The sequence below is a fragment of the Malaclemys terrapin genome, chromosome 2 (assembly GCF_027887155.1).
Source record: "Malaclemys terrapin pileata isolate rMalTer1 chromosome 2, rMalTer1.hap1, whole genome shotgun sequence".
Classification (NCBI taxonomy): domain Eukaryota; kingdom Metazoa; phylum Chordata; order Testudines; family Emydidae; genus Malaclemys; species Malaclemys terrapin.
This window is the reverse complement of record NC_071506.1, coordinates 38,898,331-38,918,716: the sequence shown is the minus strand read 5'-3', so window position 1 is coordinate 38,918,716 and position 20,386 is coordinate 38,898,331. Positions and strand designations below refer to the sequence as shown.

General features: G+C 40.4%; 1 protein-coding gene across 5 annotated transcripts in view; it reads left to right on the top strand.

Annotated features, from left to right (window-relative positions):
- VPS13B (vacuolar protein sorting 13 homolog B) overlaps positions 1-20,386 on the top strand; it is a 960,935-nt gene that overhangs the window by 634,530 nt on the left and 306,019 nt on the right. For all 5 annotated transcript variants that reach the window (XM_054017509.1, XM_054017507.1, XM_054017510.1 and 2 more), the window contains exon 31: positions 12,250-12,453. In XM_054017509.1, coding sequence (XP_053873484.1) covers positions 12,250-12,453 — 204 coding nt within the window. The remainder of the gene's footprint in view (positions 1-12,249; positions 12,454-20,386) is intronic.

Below are 20,386 nucleotides of genomic sequence, written 5' to 3'. Positions count from 1 at the left end.
TTGTGAAGCTAACAATCACTATCTCAACAAGTGCCCTGTTGTCTTTATAAATATGCACCCTGATAGAGTGATACAATAGCACCAAGGGAAGTATTAAGATGATCTTACTTTGATGCTTTCTCATGCAGCACCCCTGGCCTTCTATTTCACATTTTTCATGTTCTAAAGGGAGTATGGCAATCAGTGTCAGAATAGTTTGGTGTGAATATACAGTTTAGATTTCAATGTGTCCATCTATATGTGCGGTTCATATAAATGACTCTTATCCCCTCCCATCTGCCAAACCTGCACAGTCATCCAGTGACAATTCCACCAAACCCCCCTGCAACTTTTTCCCACCTCAGTGCTATAACTGTGTACCCCCACAAGCTGGAGAAAGCATGCTGAATCTCACTTCAATTTCAAATGCCCTATTACACCTCAAATTTGCACACAGCAATGCTCAGAAAGCACATATTAAAATATACGCAAATATACATTTAAATTTCTGTGACCGCATAATCAGATATATGGAAATGTGTCTGAATTCATCCTATACCTAACCTAAAGTCAGTTAGAATAAGCACTTCCAGACATATTAGTTTCTTGGGTAAGATGGACTGCTTAAAAACTTTCTTCTTTGAGTAGTGTCCCTATGGGTACTCCACTGTAGATGTGCTTGCGTCCCTGTGCTGTTGATCAAAGACCTTCAGTAGCAGTGTCCATACACACGCTGTCTCTCCTCATGCCCTGCCATGAGGCTAATCACGATCACGCGCAGGCTAACCCCCCCCTCAGTCTCTTCCTAACTGCCTCTGGCTAGAGACAGAGCTAGTCGCAGTCTGTTATGATGATTGCTTTCAATTTTGCATTTCTATAGTTAGTTAACCTCTTAGTACTTATCGTAGTTATAGTTGTAGTTTTTTCCCATTTTCTTTTTTCTCCTTAAATTTTTTTTAAAAGACTTAATTTTCCCCAGCTTTTTTCCTTGTTGGGAACCCTTCCCCCAGTATGGTATGCCCAGTCCACTGGGCTTCAAGAAGTGCTTCTTTTGCAGAGAGGTAATCCCTGTCGCAGACAAGCACTCCCGGTGCATTTGCTGCCTCAGGGAAGGCCACATTCAACAAAAGTATGGTCTCTACAAGCAACTCAGGTCCTGGTTTCATAAGGATAGAGAGCTCAGACAGAAGATAAATTTCATGGAGGCGGCTCTCCAACCCTCTCCAGACCCGCACCATGAGTCACCTGGCAGATGTGAGTCTTCCCCACAAGCCTCAACATCTAAAGGTTGTGGGTCGAAGAAACAAGCTGCTCACCTTTCCAATAAATCATTGAAAAAAGGGAGTGGGAAGTCCCCAGAGTGACCACCAAGATACCCACAATCGTTCTCTGGCACGTTTGGTATCCTCGGTACCTTTTGCACTGACATCTTCGCAGTCCAGTACCCCTGGCTCATGGAAGTCCAGAACGGTGTGTACCTTTGACAAGTGTCTAGACCCAGTGGGCATGGGCACTAAATCAACGGTACCAGGGGACAAGGACAGGAATAAGGCATTTCCACTAAGAAGGCATTTCAGGTACATGATTCTACATCGGTACTGTCATCTAGGCCTCATCCAGCACCAGAGCAACTGGTATGGACAACTTCCGAGTCCCTCCCAGTACTGCCAACGGCAGTGAGTTAGTCAGTACTGCCAGAATTCTGACACTCTAGGGACCTCTGTGTATTATAAACAAGGTACAGTAAAATGTATTTATTTGCTCAGTGCTTCTCACTGTGTTAATAAGGACATTTTAACTCATTTTTTATTTTAGCTTGTTTTTCACCTTTAAATTAATTCATTTATTTTAACAATGACAACTACATTTCCTCTTATCTGGTATTATTCATGGTCCATACACCACATTTAGCAAAATAATTTCTCTGGGTGTAGCAGGAGATGTCCTGTGTCTCCTGGTGTTTCACAGGAAACTGCTGTCACAGCAGATACCCATTCTAGCAGAAGCAACATCAGTGAAACAACAAGTTGAGACACCTGGCTTCAATTTCAGTTTTGACTTGCAGGACCTATGTAAAAGAAAACCTCATTCTCAAAAGGTGATCTGTGCCAGCTCAATGAACACAAATAATAATATGAAAATATCCTTAATCTACCATTTCTAAACTTTTCCATAAAGTATAGTAGATACACTAGAATACTAAAATTGATATAAAAGTTATTAATTGAATTCACAATGGATAATTTATGTAGTCATCCAGGGTCACATTTATAATTGTATAATCATTTTGTGGTGTTTATAACTTCTTGAATAGACATATAAACCAACTGTGAGATGGATTACTTTTGCAATTAGTATGTTGAAAATAAATGGCAAACAGTGACTGAAACATACACCAATGAGTTGTAAATAAAATTCATTTCTGGTTATTCTTTATTGTTTCAAATGACTGATGTAGTTAAAAACTTTTTTAAAAAAAATCTATAATCTAAACATTCTCCATTAACATTTTGTTGTCTTTTAAATTAATGCTGGAAAGGGCCATGCTAGTTCCTGTGAACCCTGTGGCCTTTGCCTCTTTCTGTTCACATGTAGTGTTGCCATGAAAGTCAAGTGACTCTGTGGGGAGGTTTCTAAGAAAAGGGAGAGGATCAGATAATATAAAGGTTGTAAAGACCTCTAGATGACTCAAGTGGAGGGACACTGGAGACACCATAGCCTTTGATACTTTTGGATCAAAGGATGTATTGACTATGGGATTAGGGTGTATTAGGACATCATGCAAAATGCTGATGATCAGTGCCAGTCTGTGATGTGACTATACCATTTCCTGTCTTTAATATGATTTTTAGTGGGGGGAGGGGACTATTGGGTGTTACTAAGACCTGGTTGGATGATAATTTTATTTTGTGCAATCTGGTCCCCGTATTTTTAGCAAATTGGTATCAAAGCCTGGATTGTTAAGCATTCGGGAGAGCTCATCTATTTAAAATCCACCTTTGAATAGGGAGCTTGGTTCTTGGTTAACACCAGGTACTTTGATCAACAAACCTTCTTGCACTGGTCAGAACCTACCTTTAGTATTTTCCTGATACACCAACTATGTTGTGTACAGTATTGTCAGTGAAGAAGTAGTTACTCACCTTGTGCAATAACTACAGTTCTTCTAGAAGTGTCCCCCTATTGGTGCGCCACTGAAGGTGTGCTTGCATCTCTGCACAGCTGATTGGAGAACTTCAGTAGCAGTGTCCGTTCTGCCCGCACATGTGCTGTTTCTCCTCATACCCTGCCACAAGGCTAGTCAGGGCACACAGGCTAATCCCCCTCAGTTCTTCTCTACTGCAAAGTCATGGACAAGAACTCCGAAGTAGAGGAGAGGAGAGCGGGTTGTGGAGCACCCATACATTTTTGTCCTTGGGCAAGCTTACATTTCATTATTATAAAATGAGACAAATCCCTCACAGAACTGCGTGAGAGTAGACAATGGATGGCAATCACTTTTTAGAGAGATTACAGTGAGGATTTCAGGACTGTTTAAAGTATGGATTATGTACATTTTGTATTTAAGGACTTCAAAAAATGCATAGTATTGACAGGGCCTATTACAATATAGGGTATCATGTAGATATGTGTCCAGGGAGTTTTAAATACATGTATTATTGTGCAGAATTGTCTTAGTTGTTGAACATTCACTTGGAATGCTTGAATCTTTCTTCTACTTCTGGCAATGACGGCATCCATCATCAATTAAGTTGTGAGGTATTGCTAACAATTATTTTGTTCAGGATTCTTAAATGTAATCATTAAACTCAGGATGATGGATGAAACTAAAATTACTGCTTTTGTTATTTCTTGGTACTCTGCATAAGCAGTACTCACAAACAAAATTGATTTTTGCCATGCTCATGCAATAACTAAGAATAATAATAAAATGAAAAAAGAGACATTACTGATATTTGAAAATCAGCTATTGTAATTTTTACTCCAGGTATTTTGGGAACTTCTGTATCATGGTTTGGAACCTCAGCCCTCAAGGAAATTCCCCTAATGTGTCCTCCCCTGTCTCCCTCACCCCACTCCTTACCCCTCTCTTCTAGCTCTGAGAAGTGGATGCTGAGATGTGCCATCTTGGGGGAGGGGCAGAAAAAGCCACCTACATCCTAATTTTGCAAACACTGCAGATTGCTCACTGCATTTGGGGTAACAGTTATCCTCTCTGCCCCTCCCTATCCTGGGATTTCCCCTGTCTGCCACTTTCTGGCAGCACCTATATCCCTTGCTTAACCCCATCCATTTTACATAGCTGCCTCTCTCCTTTCTTGACCTCCACCTGTTTGACCCCTGTGCATACAGTTCGCCTCCCTGAAAAATTCAGCCCATCCCTCCCCTCTGATTTGCCCCCTCTGCACCCTTTTAGTCCCTGTTAATAGTGTGGAACCTATTGTGAGGGCAGAGTAAGGATAGACATACCCTCACAGTCCCCACCCTGGATCAGACTGTGGTGGGGATGTTGGGGTCCTCCTCTCCCATTTCTGCTGCTTCCAACTGCTGACACTGCCAGTCCTACCATTTCTTTTCTTTTGAACACCACTGCATCTGACTCTTCTCTCCTCTCTCCCTCCATGTTTATGTCATCTACCATTCACCCCACTCATCCCTCTCAGCCTTCCTCTCTGATTTTGTTGCCTGGCTCTACCTCTTCCTCTCTGCACAATCTCATCCTTGGTGACCAGCTTCCATGTGTTAACCCATCTAGCCCCTTAGCTGCACATTTCCTCATTCTCACCTTTTCATTCAACCATCCCAGTTCCTGATCTCCCTCACACCCACTCTCATCTCCTCCCTTAGTCTTCTCCTTAACCTCTCACTGTCGTCTGTTTCTTTCCCCACACAATAGGAGCATGCTTTAGCCTCTCCCATTTTTAAAAATCCCACCTTTGATCCACTTGTCTCTCCAACTACTGGTTCATCTCCCTTTCATTTGTAATTTCATTGAATGTGCTGTCTACAAACACTGTCTTGAGTTCCTCTCCTTCAGTTACATTTTAGACCCTCTCCAGTGCAGCTTCTGCCCCTTGCGTTCCATTTCTCTCACAGAAGTCTCTTCTTAGTGAAAGCACAGAAGCAGGACTCCATCCTCATCCTTTTTTGACCTGTCAGCCACCTTCAACACCCACTCTTCTTGAAATCTTGTCTTCCCTTGGCTTCTGTGAGCCTGTCTTCTCCTGGTTGTCCTCTTATCTATCTAATCTCTCCTTCGGCATGTCTTTTGGAAGTTCCTCCTTACCCCCCTTGTCGCTTCATGTATTTGTAGGGGGTTTTCCAACAAGTTCTGTCTTTGCTCCCCTTCTCTTCTCCCTTGACACTTTATCTCTGGGTAATCTTACCCACAAATGCAAATGCAACCACCTTCTCTATGTGGATGATTCACAGATCTGTGTCTCTACTTCAGACCTGTCTCCTGTCCAAACTAAAATCTCAGCCTCTCTCTCTGATACCTCCTCATAGATGTCTAGCCATCCACTCAAACACAACATGGCTAAAACAGAATTATTATTATTATTATTACTATTCATTATTTTATTAATATTTATTTTGGTACTGCCTAAGGACCAGCTAAGAACGGGGCCAACTGGGAAAACACAGGGTAGTAGATTGTCCTTGCCCCCAAAAAGTGTATAGCATAAAAACAATCTTAATCTACCCTCCAAGCCCTTCCCCCACTGCCTACCTTCCCAATCACTGTGGACCATACCATCATCCTGCCTGTCACTCAAGCCCATAATTTAGGTGTCATCTTCAAGTCGGATCTCTCTCCTGGTCATGACATCCAGGCTATGTCTAACTCTTGCCAATTAGTCTACATAACATTGCTAAGCCTTTCCTGTCCATCCACATAGCTAAAAGTCTTGTCCAAGCTCTTATCATCTGGCCTCTCAAATACTGCAACATCCTCCTATCTGGTTTTGACAAACACAATCTATTCCCTCTCATGTTTATTCAGAATGCTGTTGCAACGATCATTTTCTTAGCCTGTCACTTTGACCATGTCCCTCCACTGGCTTCCCCTTCTCTATTGTATCAAAATATCAGTTACTGGTGTTCATTTTCAAGGCCCTTCACAGCCTGTTCCCACCCTACCTTTTATTTCTCATTCACTTTTGAAATGTCAGCTCAGTTAACAATCTCCACACACTCAATACATTTTCCAACAAGCACCTTCATGTTTTCTCCCATGCTGTCCTGTATGCGTAGGAGGAGCTCTCCGTAAACATCCACATCATTATCCTGCTTCAAATCCCTCCTCAAAAAAATCTCCTTTGCTATGATGCCTACTAAAAAATTGGCAATAATTAGGCAGCTGGTGCAGTGAGAGTACTGTCTGTCATGCTGACCAATATTGTCTCATTATTTCATTGTACTCCCCCCGTTTGTCTGTATCCAGCTGGTGTGTCTCGTTTTATACTTAGATGGTAAGCTCTTTGGGGCAGGGACTGTTTTTGTTCTGTGTTTGTACAGTGCTTAGCATAGTGGGGTCTGAAGCACTACAGTAATACAAATAAATAATAACAATAATAATTAGCTTTTTTTCTTAGTTTCCTTGATATGGTCCATTGAGTAAGGAGTTTTCTGGCATGGTGTTTTGTTCATAGAACATGTGTATTCTCCAAGATCAGTACTATCCCAAGGAATGATGCCTTGCATTTGCCACACTGCCTGTCTACCCTCCCCAACTTCTTCGTGGGAGCCATGGGACCATCAACTGTTGCTTTCAGAATCTCCCCCTAGGCGAGGTTTCATAACACATAGGGGGATCTCTGGCCCAGTAATCAATAACAAAGCCATGGAATCACCATGGAGTTGAAAGAGAGAAAATGGGGAGTTCAAGGAGTACAGTACCACAGAGACCCACTCTATGGCTGTCCCCTACCCTGATTCAACCATTCCCCACTCATAGATCAGGGTTTCAACACTGCATCTGGGATGAGCTATGTGGGTTAAGTTGAGGAGTGAAACACCAGATCTAAAAGGAGTTCACATCCACCACCCATAGAAGCAAAGGGAACAGTCTGACCTACATGTACTGGAAGTCTCTTTCTTTTGGATTTAGGATAGGGAGACGCTGTCACCTTCAAAACACTGTCTTCAGTGTTTGTGGTTTGAACCAAATAGATTTGGGAAAGAAAAGAAATATGTGGCTATATCCATTTAAACATTGACTGACAGTGACTTTGATTATTGTTAAATATTTGAAAATCACAACATAGTTTATATTAATTTATATTAATTTTAAAATGCCATTTTCTCTGGTTTATTTAGCATTTTGTTCATCTCACCGGTGCGTAAGTAACTTCTTTACCATGGGTCTCAGAATTATGCCTATTCAGCAGCAAGTAGTAACTGGTTCAACATGAGCTGTTCCTTGTATAAACATACATAAGGCTTGACCCAGACTAAATCAATTTAAAAAGAAAAACATTAAATCTATGTTTCCTGTTACATGCTTAAGGTCGTCTTTGGTTTCTTATGATTTTACTGTATTATTGACCAACTATCATAGGCTTTAGTTTATCCTCGTACACCACCAGCTGAGCAGTTCAAATGGGATGGTGGAGTTATTTTCGGAAGGGCAAAACAATGACAATTATAACATCTACATTGAATTTCAGCTGGTGAAGCAGCTTTTATGCTAGGGGTACGGAAGTCATATGAATCTTGGCTTACCCTTTTTCCTGATTTCAGTTGCTAGAAGGGTTTCAAAAGCAGCAAAATGAAAAAAGGGTGCAAAGTTCATAGAATTTGGAACCCTGTATTTTCAAAACAAGGTCAATTGTATACATTTTAACTTATTCTGGTCCATTCAGGAAGTATACTGAATAAAATCAGGGTGTTATTCATGTAAGTAATTGACAGAGAAACCCATGAGTTTTTATTTTATAGTATGTGTGTATGTATACAATTAGTTGGAAAAATTGGAAGCTATTTTTTCCCTCTTAGTGTAAACTGACGCAATTCAATTTCAGATTGGTAATCAGTCATTTGCAAAATGTAACCAACCATTAATGTGTTAGTTCTTCTGATTCTTTTATAAAAGTCCTTGAAAGTACACCTCATGTGGTTGTACTGTTTTAGTAGTAGCAAAGGTTAGGTATCTCAACTCGCATCATTTGCATGACTTACTTTCATAACTGGTTTGCAAAAGCAATTGCAAACCTGCTTTTGGACTCATTCTTTGCATAAGCAGATTAGGCTTTCTCAGCTACAAGAATGGAGTACTGTGCATATATGTTTTGAAAAGAACCCTTAAATAACCCATCATGCAAAGCAATACAAGCTAGCAACCCTGGGGAAAAATAACCCTAAGCATACATACTCATTGAGAAGAAAGTGCCTAGAAAGCTGAAATACTGAGACACCTCTCAAGATGATGATGGTTGACAGAAAGTTACACATTAGTTTACAGTGTGATATGACAGCAAAAAAACTAACAAAATTAGGGCTGCATACACAAAGGCACCATGCCATGAAATAGGGTGAGCATGCAGTGTTTTATATTGTAGTTCTGGTCTGAACACATCTGGGATATTATATATGCGTCTGGGCCCCACCTTAACAGAAAGTTATTAATCATCTGGAGGGGTTCAGAGAAAAGTAACAAAAGTAGAGGCTGGAAGGATTGATTTACAGTGTGAGAACTGAGTTTTAAAAGAATGGCATTTGTATGGAACTGTTAAGAGGTGAAAAATTGGGAGGGTTGCAGAAACATAAGAATCTACTAATATTTCAAAGGTGCACACATGAAGTATGGAAAGGAATTATTTAGGTTGTTACATGGGGTATTACTAGGGGTAATAGGATGCAATTAAGACAGAGAAAATGTAGCTTGAGTATCAGCATGATAGTGAGATATATTAGGGTGTGGAATAGTCTCCTATGGGAAGTGGTACAAACCTCATTGCTTAAGACTTTTAAAACTGAATTGAATGAAATACCCGAAAAAAGGCAGCATGGGAACAATTTTGTATTGACTGTGGAACGGACTGGTTGTCCAATGGGTCTTGTCTATCTCTAGCTTGTTTGATTCTATGAATAGTAGTCATGCCTGTTCATTGCACCAGGAGATAAATGCCAGGAAGTTAGTTAATTTTTATTTATATTGAGATAAGTACATCTAGTCATAACACAAAATAAGGGACAAATTCACCTTGGCCAGCACAATGAGGAGTTGCCAGGGACACTTTCAGAATGCATCTATTGCTCCAATAATCCTGTTGGCCAGCATATGATTGTGCAGCACAAACTTGGGAGATGCAATGCTGGGTGTAGTTTACTTAGGGTGACCAGATAGCAAGTGTGAAAAATCAGGACAGGAGGTGGGGGGTAATAGGTGCTTATGTAAGAAAAAGCTCCAAAAATCGGGACTGTCCCTATAAAATCAGGACATCTGGTCACCCTAAGTTTACTCCTTCTCTGAAAAGAAGTAACTGCACTCTTAGCTGTTGTATGATACCAACTGCCTCCGATTGAGGGGCTGAACATGCTACCTAATCAACAGACCACATCTTGAATTCCCTTTCCTTCTGCTTTCTTAACTGTTGGGAAAAGATCCTGTCCTCCTGCTTGCACTGCAAAAGGGAGAAAGTTTTCTTCAACCTCCTTCCTGTTTTCCCCTCTGCAGCACAGGCATGGTCTAATCCTAAGGTTTTCTCACTTTATAATAATAAACTAAGGAAGCAATTTGGAAAGCAAGAAAATAAATATATTCTGATCCTATATGAGGTGTACAGGGGACGTGATTTTTGCGGAGAACCCCTTTTAGTATCAAACTTCCTTCAGATGTTGCCTTGTGTTCTTTCTACTCTGTTTTCTCACTTATGCATCTAATTTATCTAGTGAGTGTTTTAGAATGAAGGACAATCGAAATAAAAATGGCTTTTAGCCCAAGCATGTCAAATCTTCATTAAATTTTTAGATCTTATACTTGCAGCTGCATAGAATCTTTCAGATGTGAAGTAATAAAGATAAATTTTAGCTAAAGCACAAGTGTGTTGCTTAATAGTCCTCTATAAATAGACAGTAGTAGCAAAAGCAGAAAAAATGTGTGAGAAATAATTTATTTTTGTTTAAATCTGTCTATAAATGTATATAAGTGAAAGATAATTAAAACAACGTATTGTATTGTACTTCCTTTTTGCTCCTTTTTGCATTTTTCATTTCTTTTAACCTCTTGGTTGGAAATATAGAGCGCAAATGTTTTTTATCTGTTGTCTCTGGCGGTAAAAATAATGATTGAAAAATGTGCTTTTTGGAATTGGATTGTGGAGGAGGGGAGAAGAAGGATTTCACTATGCCAGTAAACTAAATTACCATATGTTGTATTTATATTTTTAGAGAAATCTAAACACATGGATTTCACAGGATGTGTCTCTTGCTGCTTTTATTTTGGCTAATATTTCCCAAAATATAAGCTCCAGTCTTTATTTGGATTAAACAAAGCAAATAATCAAGTTATCATCTGACCTAATGTCACTTGGTAATTTGTAATATGAATCACTGTACATATATCCATGAAACTGTGCCTTGCAAGGGAAATAAATTACATCATAGTTGTTATGGACTAGACTTCTCAGGAGAGAGGGTTGACAAGAGCACTCTGAGTTTTAAAGATCACAGCATATTTATCTCTGGCGACATAGATTGTATGCAGTATATTTTTGCTTAAGTTTTGAAGAAAAATATAGGACTACTGCACAGTGCCACTGCATTGCATAATCATAAATGATTTGTTCAAAACAATAGGCCCTATGACCATTCATGTGACTCTACATATAGACACACATGTTTTGTCCTCTGTGTGTGTGTAAAACTTTAGTTTCTTAACACCAATGATTAAATATTTTTGTAAAATTGATCAGTTGTATGCGAAGATCAGAAACTATATGTGAATGGGAAGCTCCAGCTTAAAATATGTAATGGGTAAATTCATGAAGAAGAGATTACAAATTGGAATCGTGCCTTTTAACAGAAAATTGTAGGAATATCCAATTCACCTTATTTTCTGATGTATTTTAAAACTAGTATTAAATTCAGTTACACCTTTTTATTACATTATTAAATGAACAGCTTCCATTACTCTGTATAGTTTCAAGATAGAGTGGGCAAGCTGATTCCTCTAAAGATTCTCCACTGATCTTTAGCAGAAGTCTCAAGACAATTGGTAGTACAGTAATCCTCTGATAACAATTGTATTGTCTTCATAATTGTCTCAGCTGCCTCCCCTGGTTCAGAAAACTCTTGAATGTGTTGCTGAACATGGGTTTCTTTACATGTCTTTAAAGTACTGAATAATAAACTGAAAAATACAATGCCGCAGAACCTTGCATTAGCTACACATTAAATAATTTGCTCAAAATGTTGCTCTTTGTTTCCTCATTTGTCAGCAAACTTTTAATAACAAAATGTTTTAATGAAATCTCATATTACTATGATTAAATTATTTTTATACAAGAAGGCATATTATGGAAATTTTACTTGTACCTTTAGGGACTTATAGCGAGTGCTGTGAATGGTTAAAACTAAATGTGTCAACATAAATTAACAAAATACATTTTGAAATGTCCTTACTACTTTTATTCTTTCATGGATGTGCTAAATTTGAACAGATTAGCTCATAGTGGAGTTTCTTATAATACTCTCCTGAATTCTGGTTGCAGAACACTTTTGGGTGACTTTGATAGTATATTTACAAAACACTGTGGCTGGAATTTTCAAAGGGGCCTAAGGAAGTTAAGCACCTAACACTTTCCATGGGATTTGGGTACCTTACTTCTTTGGACTCCTTGGAAAATCCCAGCTTCCCTTTTTTATAAGCTTCTAGTTCTGTATAGCCTTTTAAAAGTTTAAATAATTAAGTATACACTTAATATATCTTCTTGCTATAGGATCATATCCTGAAGTCCTTATAGAGAGCTTGATTCTGCCATCCTTACTCATATTTATTTCCACTGTTTCCAGTGGGGCTTCTCATACAAGCCCAATCCAAAGTGCATTGAAATCAATGGAATGACTTCCCACTGATTTCAATGGCTCAGCCTATGATACGGTATCACTCAACATAAGAGTGGCAGAATTGAGCCCTCCTAACTTACTGTGGGAAAATATCCATTGAGGTTGCTGATCATGATCGTCAGTATTTAGACCATATTTATAGCACTTAACAGAGTGGCAACTTTCTCTCTCTAACTCGCACAAATCTTTCTATCATGATAGGAGAGCACTGAATTTGGGAATTCTTCGAGACCCTGGATCAGAGGTTGAAGACAGACAATACCAAATAGATCTGCAATCTGTCAACATTGGTACTGCACAGTGGGATCAGCTGAAACCAGAGAAGGACAATAGTAAAGGAGGTGTGCTGACAGAGAGTGAAAGAAATTCTCAAAACCCAGCGCTTGAATGGAATATGGCCAGTAGGTAAGGAAATAATTCAAAACTTTGTGTCTTTCGGACAAAAAACATTGGGGATACAATCTACAGTATGCCTGATCAAAGTATTTTTTCTCTGTTTTTACTTTGCATTGTAAATATTTTCTATGAAATAGAGTTTTGAATTGTACATTTGAAACTGTTATTTGTATTATTGTTACACTGTAATTATTGCATAGGTCTTTTGTGTGTCTATTTTCCTTAGAAATTCCATTTTTGAATTCCTTATTATATGGCCATAGAAAATAACTCCAGGAGGAGACTTGGCATTCAAGTTCTTAGGCTAGGAACCTTTGGGTTTGGGGTTTTTTTGTTTCCTTTGTTTGTATTTTTACAAAGTTTGAATAAAGCAGTTTAGACATTTCTAAGTTAGGGAAGGACAAAGTAGAATTTTTTCTATTGGCTCCTAAATGGGTTTTTTGCTTCTGTAAGGGAAAACAACTGCATTTGTAGAATAACTCATTTCAGCTGATTTGTCCATAATGTGGACTGTAAAATATGCAAAAGAGACAGCTGAAACAGGTTTAACACAGTTACTCCTGGATTCCCCATTGGGAGACTTCCATTTGGCTCATCTGCTAAAATTGCTTCCAGTGGACTGGACTTTAAGGATCTTGTTCAATTCTGGATCATAATGAGTCCAGCATGAGATGGGGGACTTTGCTGTGGGTTAAATTCAGGATATAATAGTAGATACAGCATAAATGCATTTGCTTGGTATTTAAAATTTAAAAAGAGATCTCTTAATTCCTATGAATGAATTAGTCATCACAGTTTTGTTGCATTCCACGTATTTGCATTATAATGGCTAATATACAATGCTTTTGAAATTCATACTGAGATGAATTTATTTTCTCATGAATGAGCATGTTACAATGTGTACTTTCATTATTCTATGATTCAAGCAGCATCTACCCTCATTTGTCGCTCTTGTAACTCTATTGACTTCTATTGTGTTGTATACGTGTAACTGAGGGTAGAATGTGAATATATTTGAGAATCTAAAGTTTGGAAATACCTGAAAACAGATTGAAAAGAGGTACAGCAGAGAAAGTGAAGAGATGAAATGGTTGGTATTTATTGAGAAAGGGTTTGTTTGTTTGTTTGTTTACTCTGACTTTTTATGCTTTTATTTCTAAACTGTAAATGAGATCAGGATTAAATCTTTTTGAAAACAACATGAAAATGATTAGAGACACAAGAGGGTGAGGTAATATCTTTCAAAAACTTGTCTCCCCCCAACTGAAGTTGGTCCAATAAAAGATATTACCTCACCCACTTGTCTCTCTAATATCTTGGGACCAACACAGCTACAACACCACTGTAATAACTGTATACATGAAAATGATAGAGATAGATAAATAGGCATTAGAATACTAGATAGGGAAAAGAGGAGAGACAAAGTGACAAAAGCACAGCATAGTTCAAGCTCTATCTTCACTCTTATCAAGTTTTGCATGGATCTGAGAGTGCTGTGACAGACTGGTGGGAAAAGCACCTTAGGATTTTACTGTGGCCCATAGGACCAATTACACCACAGCTGCATATAGTATTCTGGAACTCCTGTGGTTAATTTTGAAGTTTTAAAACATATGAAAACTTTGTTTTACTTCTAAAATGCCTATTTAGTCATCTGCAAAACAGAATGATGATATTAGAACAGCCAAAGGATTATGCTTCAGAGTGAAGGAAGTTGGTATGGTGGCCAGGAGCAAGTGCTCACAGCTCATTTTGAAGTGTTTGTACTTAAAAAGGTCTGTTTGTCCAAGCTCAAAGACAATTTTTTTAAGCAAAACAACAAAATTTTTCAAATTTCTCTTGAACTTGTTCAATCCATATTCAGTGCATGCATAGCTTTGTGGGTCCCAGAATGGAGGTTCTTCCCCAGTGTAGAGTGTGGTTTCTCAAAGACAATGAAGAGGGATTGGAGAAAAGAAAGCAGTTCAGTTTTTGCCAAGAGGATGTCCAGAAAGATGATATACAAACCATAGCAAATGGAGAGGAGTCAGGAATGGGCAGGCGTATCTGAGTGTTATCAGCAGTGAAGTGATGAAAGACTACGGAAGTAGATGAGGCCACTCTGAGTGAGTATAAGGGATAATCATGGACAGATCCCTGGGGAACACCAAAAAGATAGAGGGAGGAGAAAGAAGAAGGTCCACTGAAAGTAATGATGAAGGGGTAGGAACAGAATGGGGGAGGAGTAGTAATAATGTCTGCTGGTTATTCATTTATAAGGTATCATAGTTGGTTTCCTGTCTTTTGAAACATTAATTTTACTAAGTATCAGGGGGTAGCCGTGTTAGTCTGTATCTACAAAAACAACAAAGAGTCTGGTGGCACCTTAAAGACTAACAGATTTATTTGGGCATAAGCTTTCGTGAGTATAAACCTCACTTCTTCGGATGCATAGAGTGAAAGCTACAGATGCAGGCATTATATACAGACACATGGAGAGCAGGGAGTTACTTCACAAGTGGTTAACCAGTGTTGACAAGGCCAATTCAATCAGGGTGGATGTAGTCCACTCCCAATAATAGATGAGGAGGTGTCAATTCCAGGAGAGGAAAAGCTGCTTCTGTAGTGAGCCAGCCACTCCCAATCCCTATTCAAGCCCAGATTAATGGTGTTGAATTTGCAAATGAATTTTAGTTCTGCTGTTTCTCTTTGAAGTCTGTTTCTGAAGTTTTTTTGTTCAATGACAGTGACTTTTAAATCTGTGATAGAATGACCAGGGAGATTGAAGTGTTCACTTACTGGCTTGTGTATGTTACCATTCCTGATGTCCGATTTGTGTCCATTTATTCTTTTGCGGAGGGACTGTCCGGTTTGGCCAATGTACATGGCAGAGGGGCATTGCTGGCACATGATGGCATATATGACATTAGTGGATGTGCAGGTGAATGAGCCCCTGATGGTGTGGCTGATGTGGTTGGGTCCTCTGATGCTGTTGCCAGAGTAGACATGGGGACAGAGTAGGCAACGAGGTTTGCTACAGGGATAGGTTCCTGGGTTGGTGTTTCTGTGGTGTGGTGTGTAGTTGCTGGTGAGTATTTGCTTCAGGTTGGGGGGTTGTCTGTAAGCAAGGACTGGCCTGCCTCCCAAGGTCTGTGAGAGTGAGGGATCATTTTCCAGGATAGGTTGTAGGTCGTGGATAATGCGCTGGAGAGGTTTTAGCTGGGGGCTGTATGTGATGGCCAGTGGTGTTCTGTTATTGTCCTTGTTGGGCCTGTCCTGTAGTAGGTGATTTCTGGGTACCCGTCTTGCTCTGTCAATCTGTTTCCTCACTTCCCCAGGTGGGTATTGTAGTTTTACGAATGCTTGATAAAGATCTTGTAGGTGTTTGTCTCTGTCTGAGGGGTTGGAGCAAATTCGGTTGTATCTTAGGGCTTGGCTGTAGACAATGGATCGTATGATGTGTCTTGGATGGAAGCTGGAGGCATGTAGGTACGTATAGCGGTCAGTAGGTTTCCGGTATAGGGTGGTGTTTATGTGACCATCACTTATTTGTACTGTAGTGTCCAGGAAGTGGATCTCTTGTGTGGACTGGTCCAGGCTGAGGTTGATGGTGGGGTGGAAATTGTTGAAGTCCAGGTGGAATTCTTCAAGGGCCTCCTTTCCGTGGGTCCATATGATGAAGATGTCATCAATGTAGCGCAAGTAGAGGAGGGGCACTAGGGGACGAGAGCTGAGGAAGCGTTGTTCTAAGTCAGCCATAAAAATGTTGGCATACTGTGGGGCCATGCGGGTACCCATAGCAGTGCCACTGACTTGAAGGTATAAGTTGTCCCCAAATCTGAAGTGGTTGTGGGTGAGGACAAAGTCACAAAGCTCAGCCACCAGGCTTGCTGTGGCCTCATCAGGGATACTGTTCCTGACAGCTTGTAGTCCATCCTCATGTGGAATATTGGTATAAAGTGCTTCTACATCCATGGTGGCTAGGATGGTGTTTTCAGGAAGAACGTCAATGCACTGTAGTTTCCTCAGGAAGTCAGTGGTGTCTCGAAGATAGCTGGGAGTGCTGGTAGCATAGGGTCTGAGGAGAGTGTCCAAATAGCCAGATAATCCTGCTGTCAGAGTACCAATGCCTGAGATGATGGGGCGTCCAGGGTTTCCGGGTTTATGGATCTTGGGTAGCAGATAGAATACCCCTGGTCGGGGTTCTGGGGGTGTGTCCATGTAGATTTGTTCCCGTACTGTAGCTGGGAGTTTCTTGAGCAGATGGTGTAGTTTCTTTTGGTATTCCTCAGTAGGATCAGAGGATAGTGGCCTGTAGAATGTGGTCTTGGAGAGTTGCCTGGCAGCCTCCTGTTCATAATCTGACCTGTTCATTATGACTACAGCACCTCCTTTGTCAGCCCCTTTGATGATAATGTCAGAGTTGTTTCTGAGGCTGTGGATGGCATTACAGAACGCAATGCCATCCACAGCCTCAGAAACAACTCTGACATTATCATCAAAGGGGCTGACAAAGGAGGTGCTGTAGTCATAATGAACAGGTCAGATTATGAACAGGAGGCTGCCAGGCAACTCTCCAAGACCACATTCTACAGGCCACTATCCTCTGATCCTACTGAGGAATACCAAAAGAAACTACACCATCTGCTCAAGAAACTCCCAGCTACAGTACGGGAACAAATCTACATGGACACACCCCCAGAACCCCGACCAGGGGTATTCTATCTGCTACCCAAGATCCATAAACCCGGAAACCCTGGACGCCCCATCATCTCAGGCATTGGTACTCTGACAGCAGGATTATCTGGCTATTTGGACACTCTCCTCAGACCCTATGCTACCAGCACTCCCAGCTATCTTCGAGACACCACTGACTTCCTGAGGAAACTACAGTGCATTGACGTTCTTCCTGAAAACACCATCCTGGCCACCATGGATGTAGAAGCACTTTATACCAATATTCCACATGAGGATGGACTACAAGCTGTCAGGAACAGTATCCCTGATGAGGCCACAGCAAGCCTGGTGGCTGAGCTTTGTGACTTTGTCCTCACCCACAACCACTTCAGATTTGGGGACAACTTATACCTTCAAGTCAGTGGCACTGCTATGGGTACCCGCATGGCCCCACAGTATGCCAACATTTTTATGGCTGACTTAGAACAACGCTTCCTCAGCTCTCGTCCCCTAGTGCCCCTCCTCTACTTGCGCTACATTGATGACATCTTCATCATATGGACCCACGGAAAGGAGGCCCTTGAAGAATTCCACCTGGACTTCAACAATTTCCACCCCACCATCAACCTCAGCCTGGACCAGTCCACACAAGAGATCCACTTCCTGGACACTACAGTACAAATAAGTGATGGTCACATAAACACCACCCTATACCGGAAACCTACTGACCGCTATACGTACCTACATGCCTCCAGCTTCCATCCAAGACACATCATACGATCCATTGTCTACAGCCAAGCCCTAAGATACAACCGAATTTGCTCCAACCCCTCAGACAGAGACAAACACCTACAAGATCTTTATCAAGCATTCGTAAAACTACAATACCCACCTGGGGAAGTGAGGAAACAGATTGACAGAGCAAGACGGGTACCCAGAAATCACCTACTACAGGACAGGCCCAACAAGGACAATAACAGAACACCACTGGCCATCACATACAGCCCCCAGCTAAAACCTCTCCAGCGCATTATCCACGACCTACAACCTATCCTGGAAAATGATCCCTCACTCTCACAGACCTTGGGAGGCAGGCCAGTCCTTGCTTACAGACAACCCCCCAACCTGAAGCAAATACTCACCAGCAACTACACACCACACCACAGAAACACCAACCCAGGAACCTATCCCTGTAGCAAACCTCGTTGCCTACTCTGTCCCCATGTCTACTCTGGCAACAGCATCAGAGGACCCAACCACATCAGCCACACCATCAGGGGCTCATTCACCTGCACATCCACTAATGTCATATATGCCATCATGTGCCAGCAATGCCCCTCTGCCATGTACATTGGCCAAACCGGACAGTCCCTCCGCAAAAGAATAAATGGACACAAATCGGACATCAGGAATGGTAACATACACAAGCCAGTAAGTGAACACTTCAATCTCCCTGGTCATTCTATCACAGATTTAAAAGTCACTGTCATTGAACAAAAAAACTTCAGAAACAGACTTCAAAGAGAAACAGCAGAACTAAAATTCATTTGCAAATTCAACACCATTAATCTGGGCTTGAATAGGGATTGGGAGTGGCTGGCTCACTACAGAAGCAGCTTTTCCTCTCCTGGAATTGACACCTCCTCATCTATTATTGGGAGTGGACTACATCCACCCTGATTGAATTGGCCTTGTCAACACTGGTTAACCACTTGTGAAGTAACTCCCTGCTCTCCATGTGTCTGTATATAATGCCTGCATCTGTAGCTTTCACTCTATGCATCCGAAGAAGTGAGGTTTATACTCACGAAAGCTTATGCCCAAATAAATCTGTTAGTCTTTAAGGTGCCACCAGACTCTTTATTAATTTTACTAGTAAAATACCACAGTGGTTTCTTATTTTAGATCCTTAGCTTGAAATAATTTGCCCAGACCTGTGGGGCTGTGATGTGAGAGCTGCATGGATAACTTGCCCTTCTCACAAAATGGTGCTGTCCAGTGGCACTTCTTGAAGGGCAAGATGGTATTGACCCCAACAGACCTTCTAATTGGTCAGTCCAATGGCCAGACTGGCTTTTTCAAAGTGAACCACATGAGGAAATTGCCTTAGTTCTTCCCACAACTGACTGGCATCAGTATAATCAACAGGCTTTGGTTTGAGCCTTATGGGTACATTTTTTGACCATGATAGGAATTCCTAAAACAGTATTAAGATTACAGGATAAGGGAAGCGGCTGTTACAGGCAAGCTGCACATTCTCCTTTCATAACTGCTAGAACTTTCTTCCATCTTGAACAAAACTCTGAGTGTTTTCGTTTGAGCTTGCGTTCAATAACAGTGTGTGTTTTTGCTTTGAAAGAGATTTTAACGAATATTTAATGTGACATTTTAATTAGCCGGATTGACTTGTTCTTTGTGATATGCAGTACTACTATTTTAATTTTATTCTGCATTTGTTTAATGCAGAGAGTAGCTGGTATGTGTGTTTGCTTGTCAGTTTGGTTTAATCTTATATACATGTACCACAGTTCATTTTCAGGATGTTCGCTTTTTTGCTTTTTACTTGGCAATCAGTTATGCTGCATCTGCGTTTATTTTATGATCTGTGGAAGTGATGTGCTGAGAACTGGAAGAACCTGTACTGATGTTTGCCATGTGCTAGGATATTTCCAGCATGCACCAAGAGAATGACTGCATGGTGTTTTACATGGTGCTTAGTGTTTCCAGGGTGAAGTTTATCTTGAGATTTCCTGAGAATGTCACAGAGACTTTATTCTTTGCGTTAGTAGTGATACTATTTTCTTTCTTAATTCTTTGTAAGTTACGTTGATATGTTTAGCATGGAACATAGGGAATGGCTCTTTCTGAGGAACCTTTGGGTTAGTTTTATTGTTTTGGTTTTAATACATTTATTTGATTTCACTTAGCTAGTCCCATACTCTGGTTTAGTAGGTCAATTATTTTTTTTAAGGTTCCTCTTGTTAGATGTGTGTCTGTAGCAGTGTATCTTACTCGTTTCATTATTTTTGATGTTTAGTTGATACATGTGTGTTAAAGTATAGAACGAGATCTGTGTCTTTTCCTCTGTGTAGCATTGTTTGATTACTAGGTTAACTTGTAGAAAAGAATTCCAGAAAAGCTACTGTACTTTCATTTTCCAAGTGTATGTTCCAGTTTCCAACATTCCAAGTATATTATTATAAATATATTGACCTTGGTAATTTTTAATAAAATCCTAAATCAGATGCTGCGAACACTGTCCATCCACACTGGAAGAACGATAGCC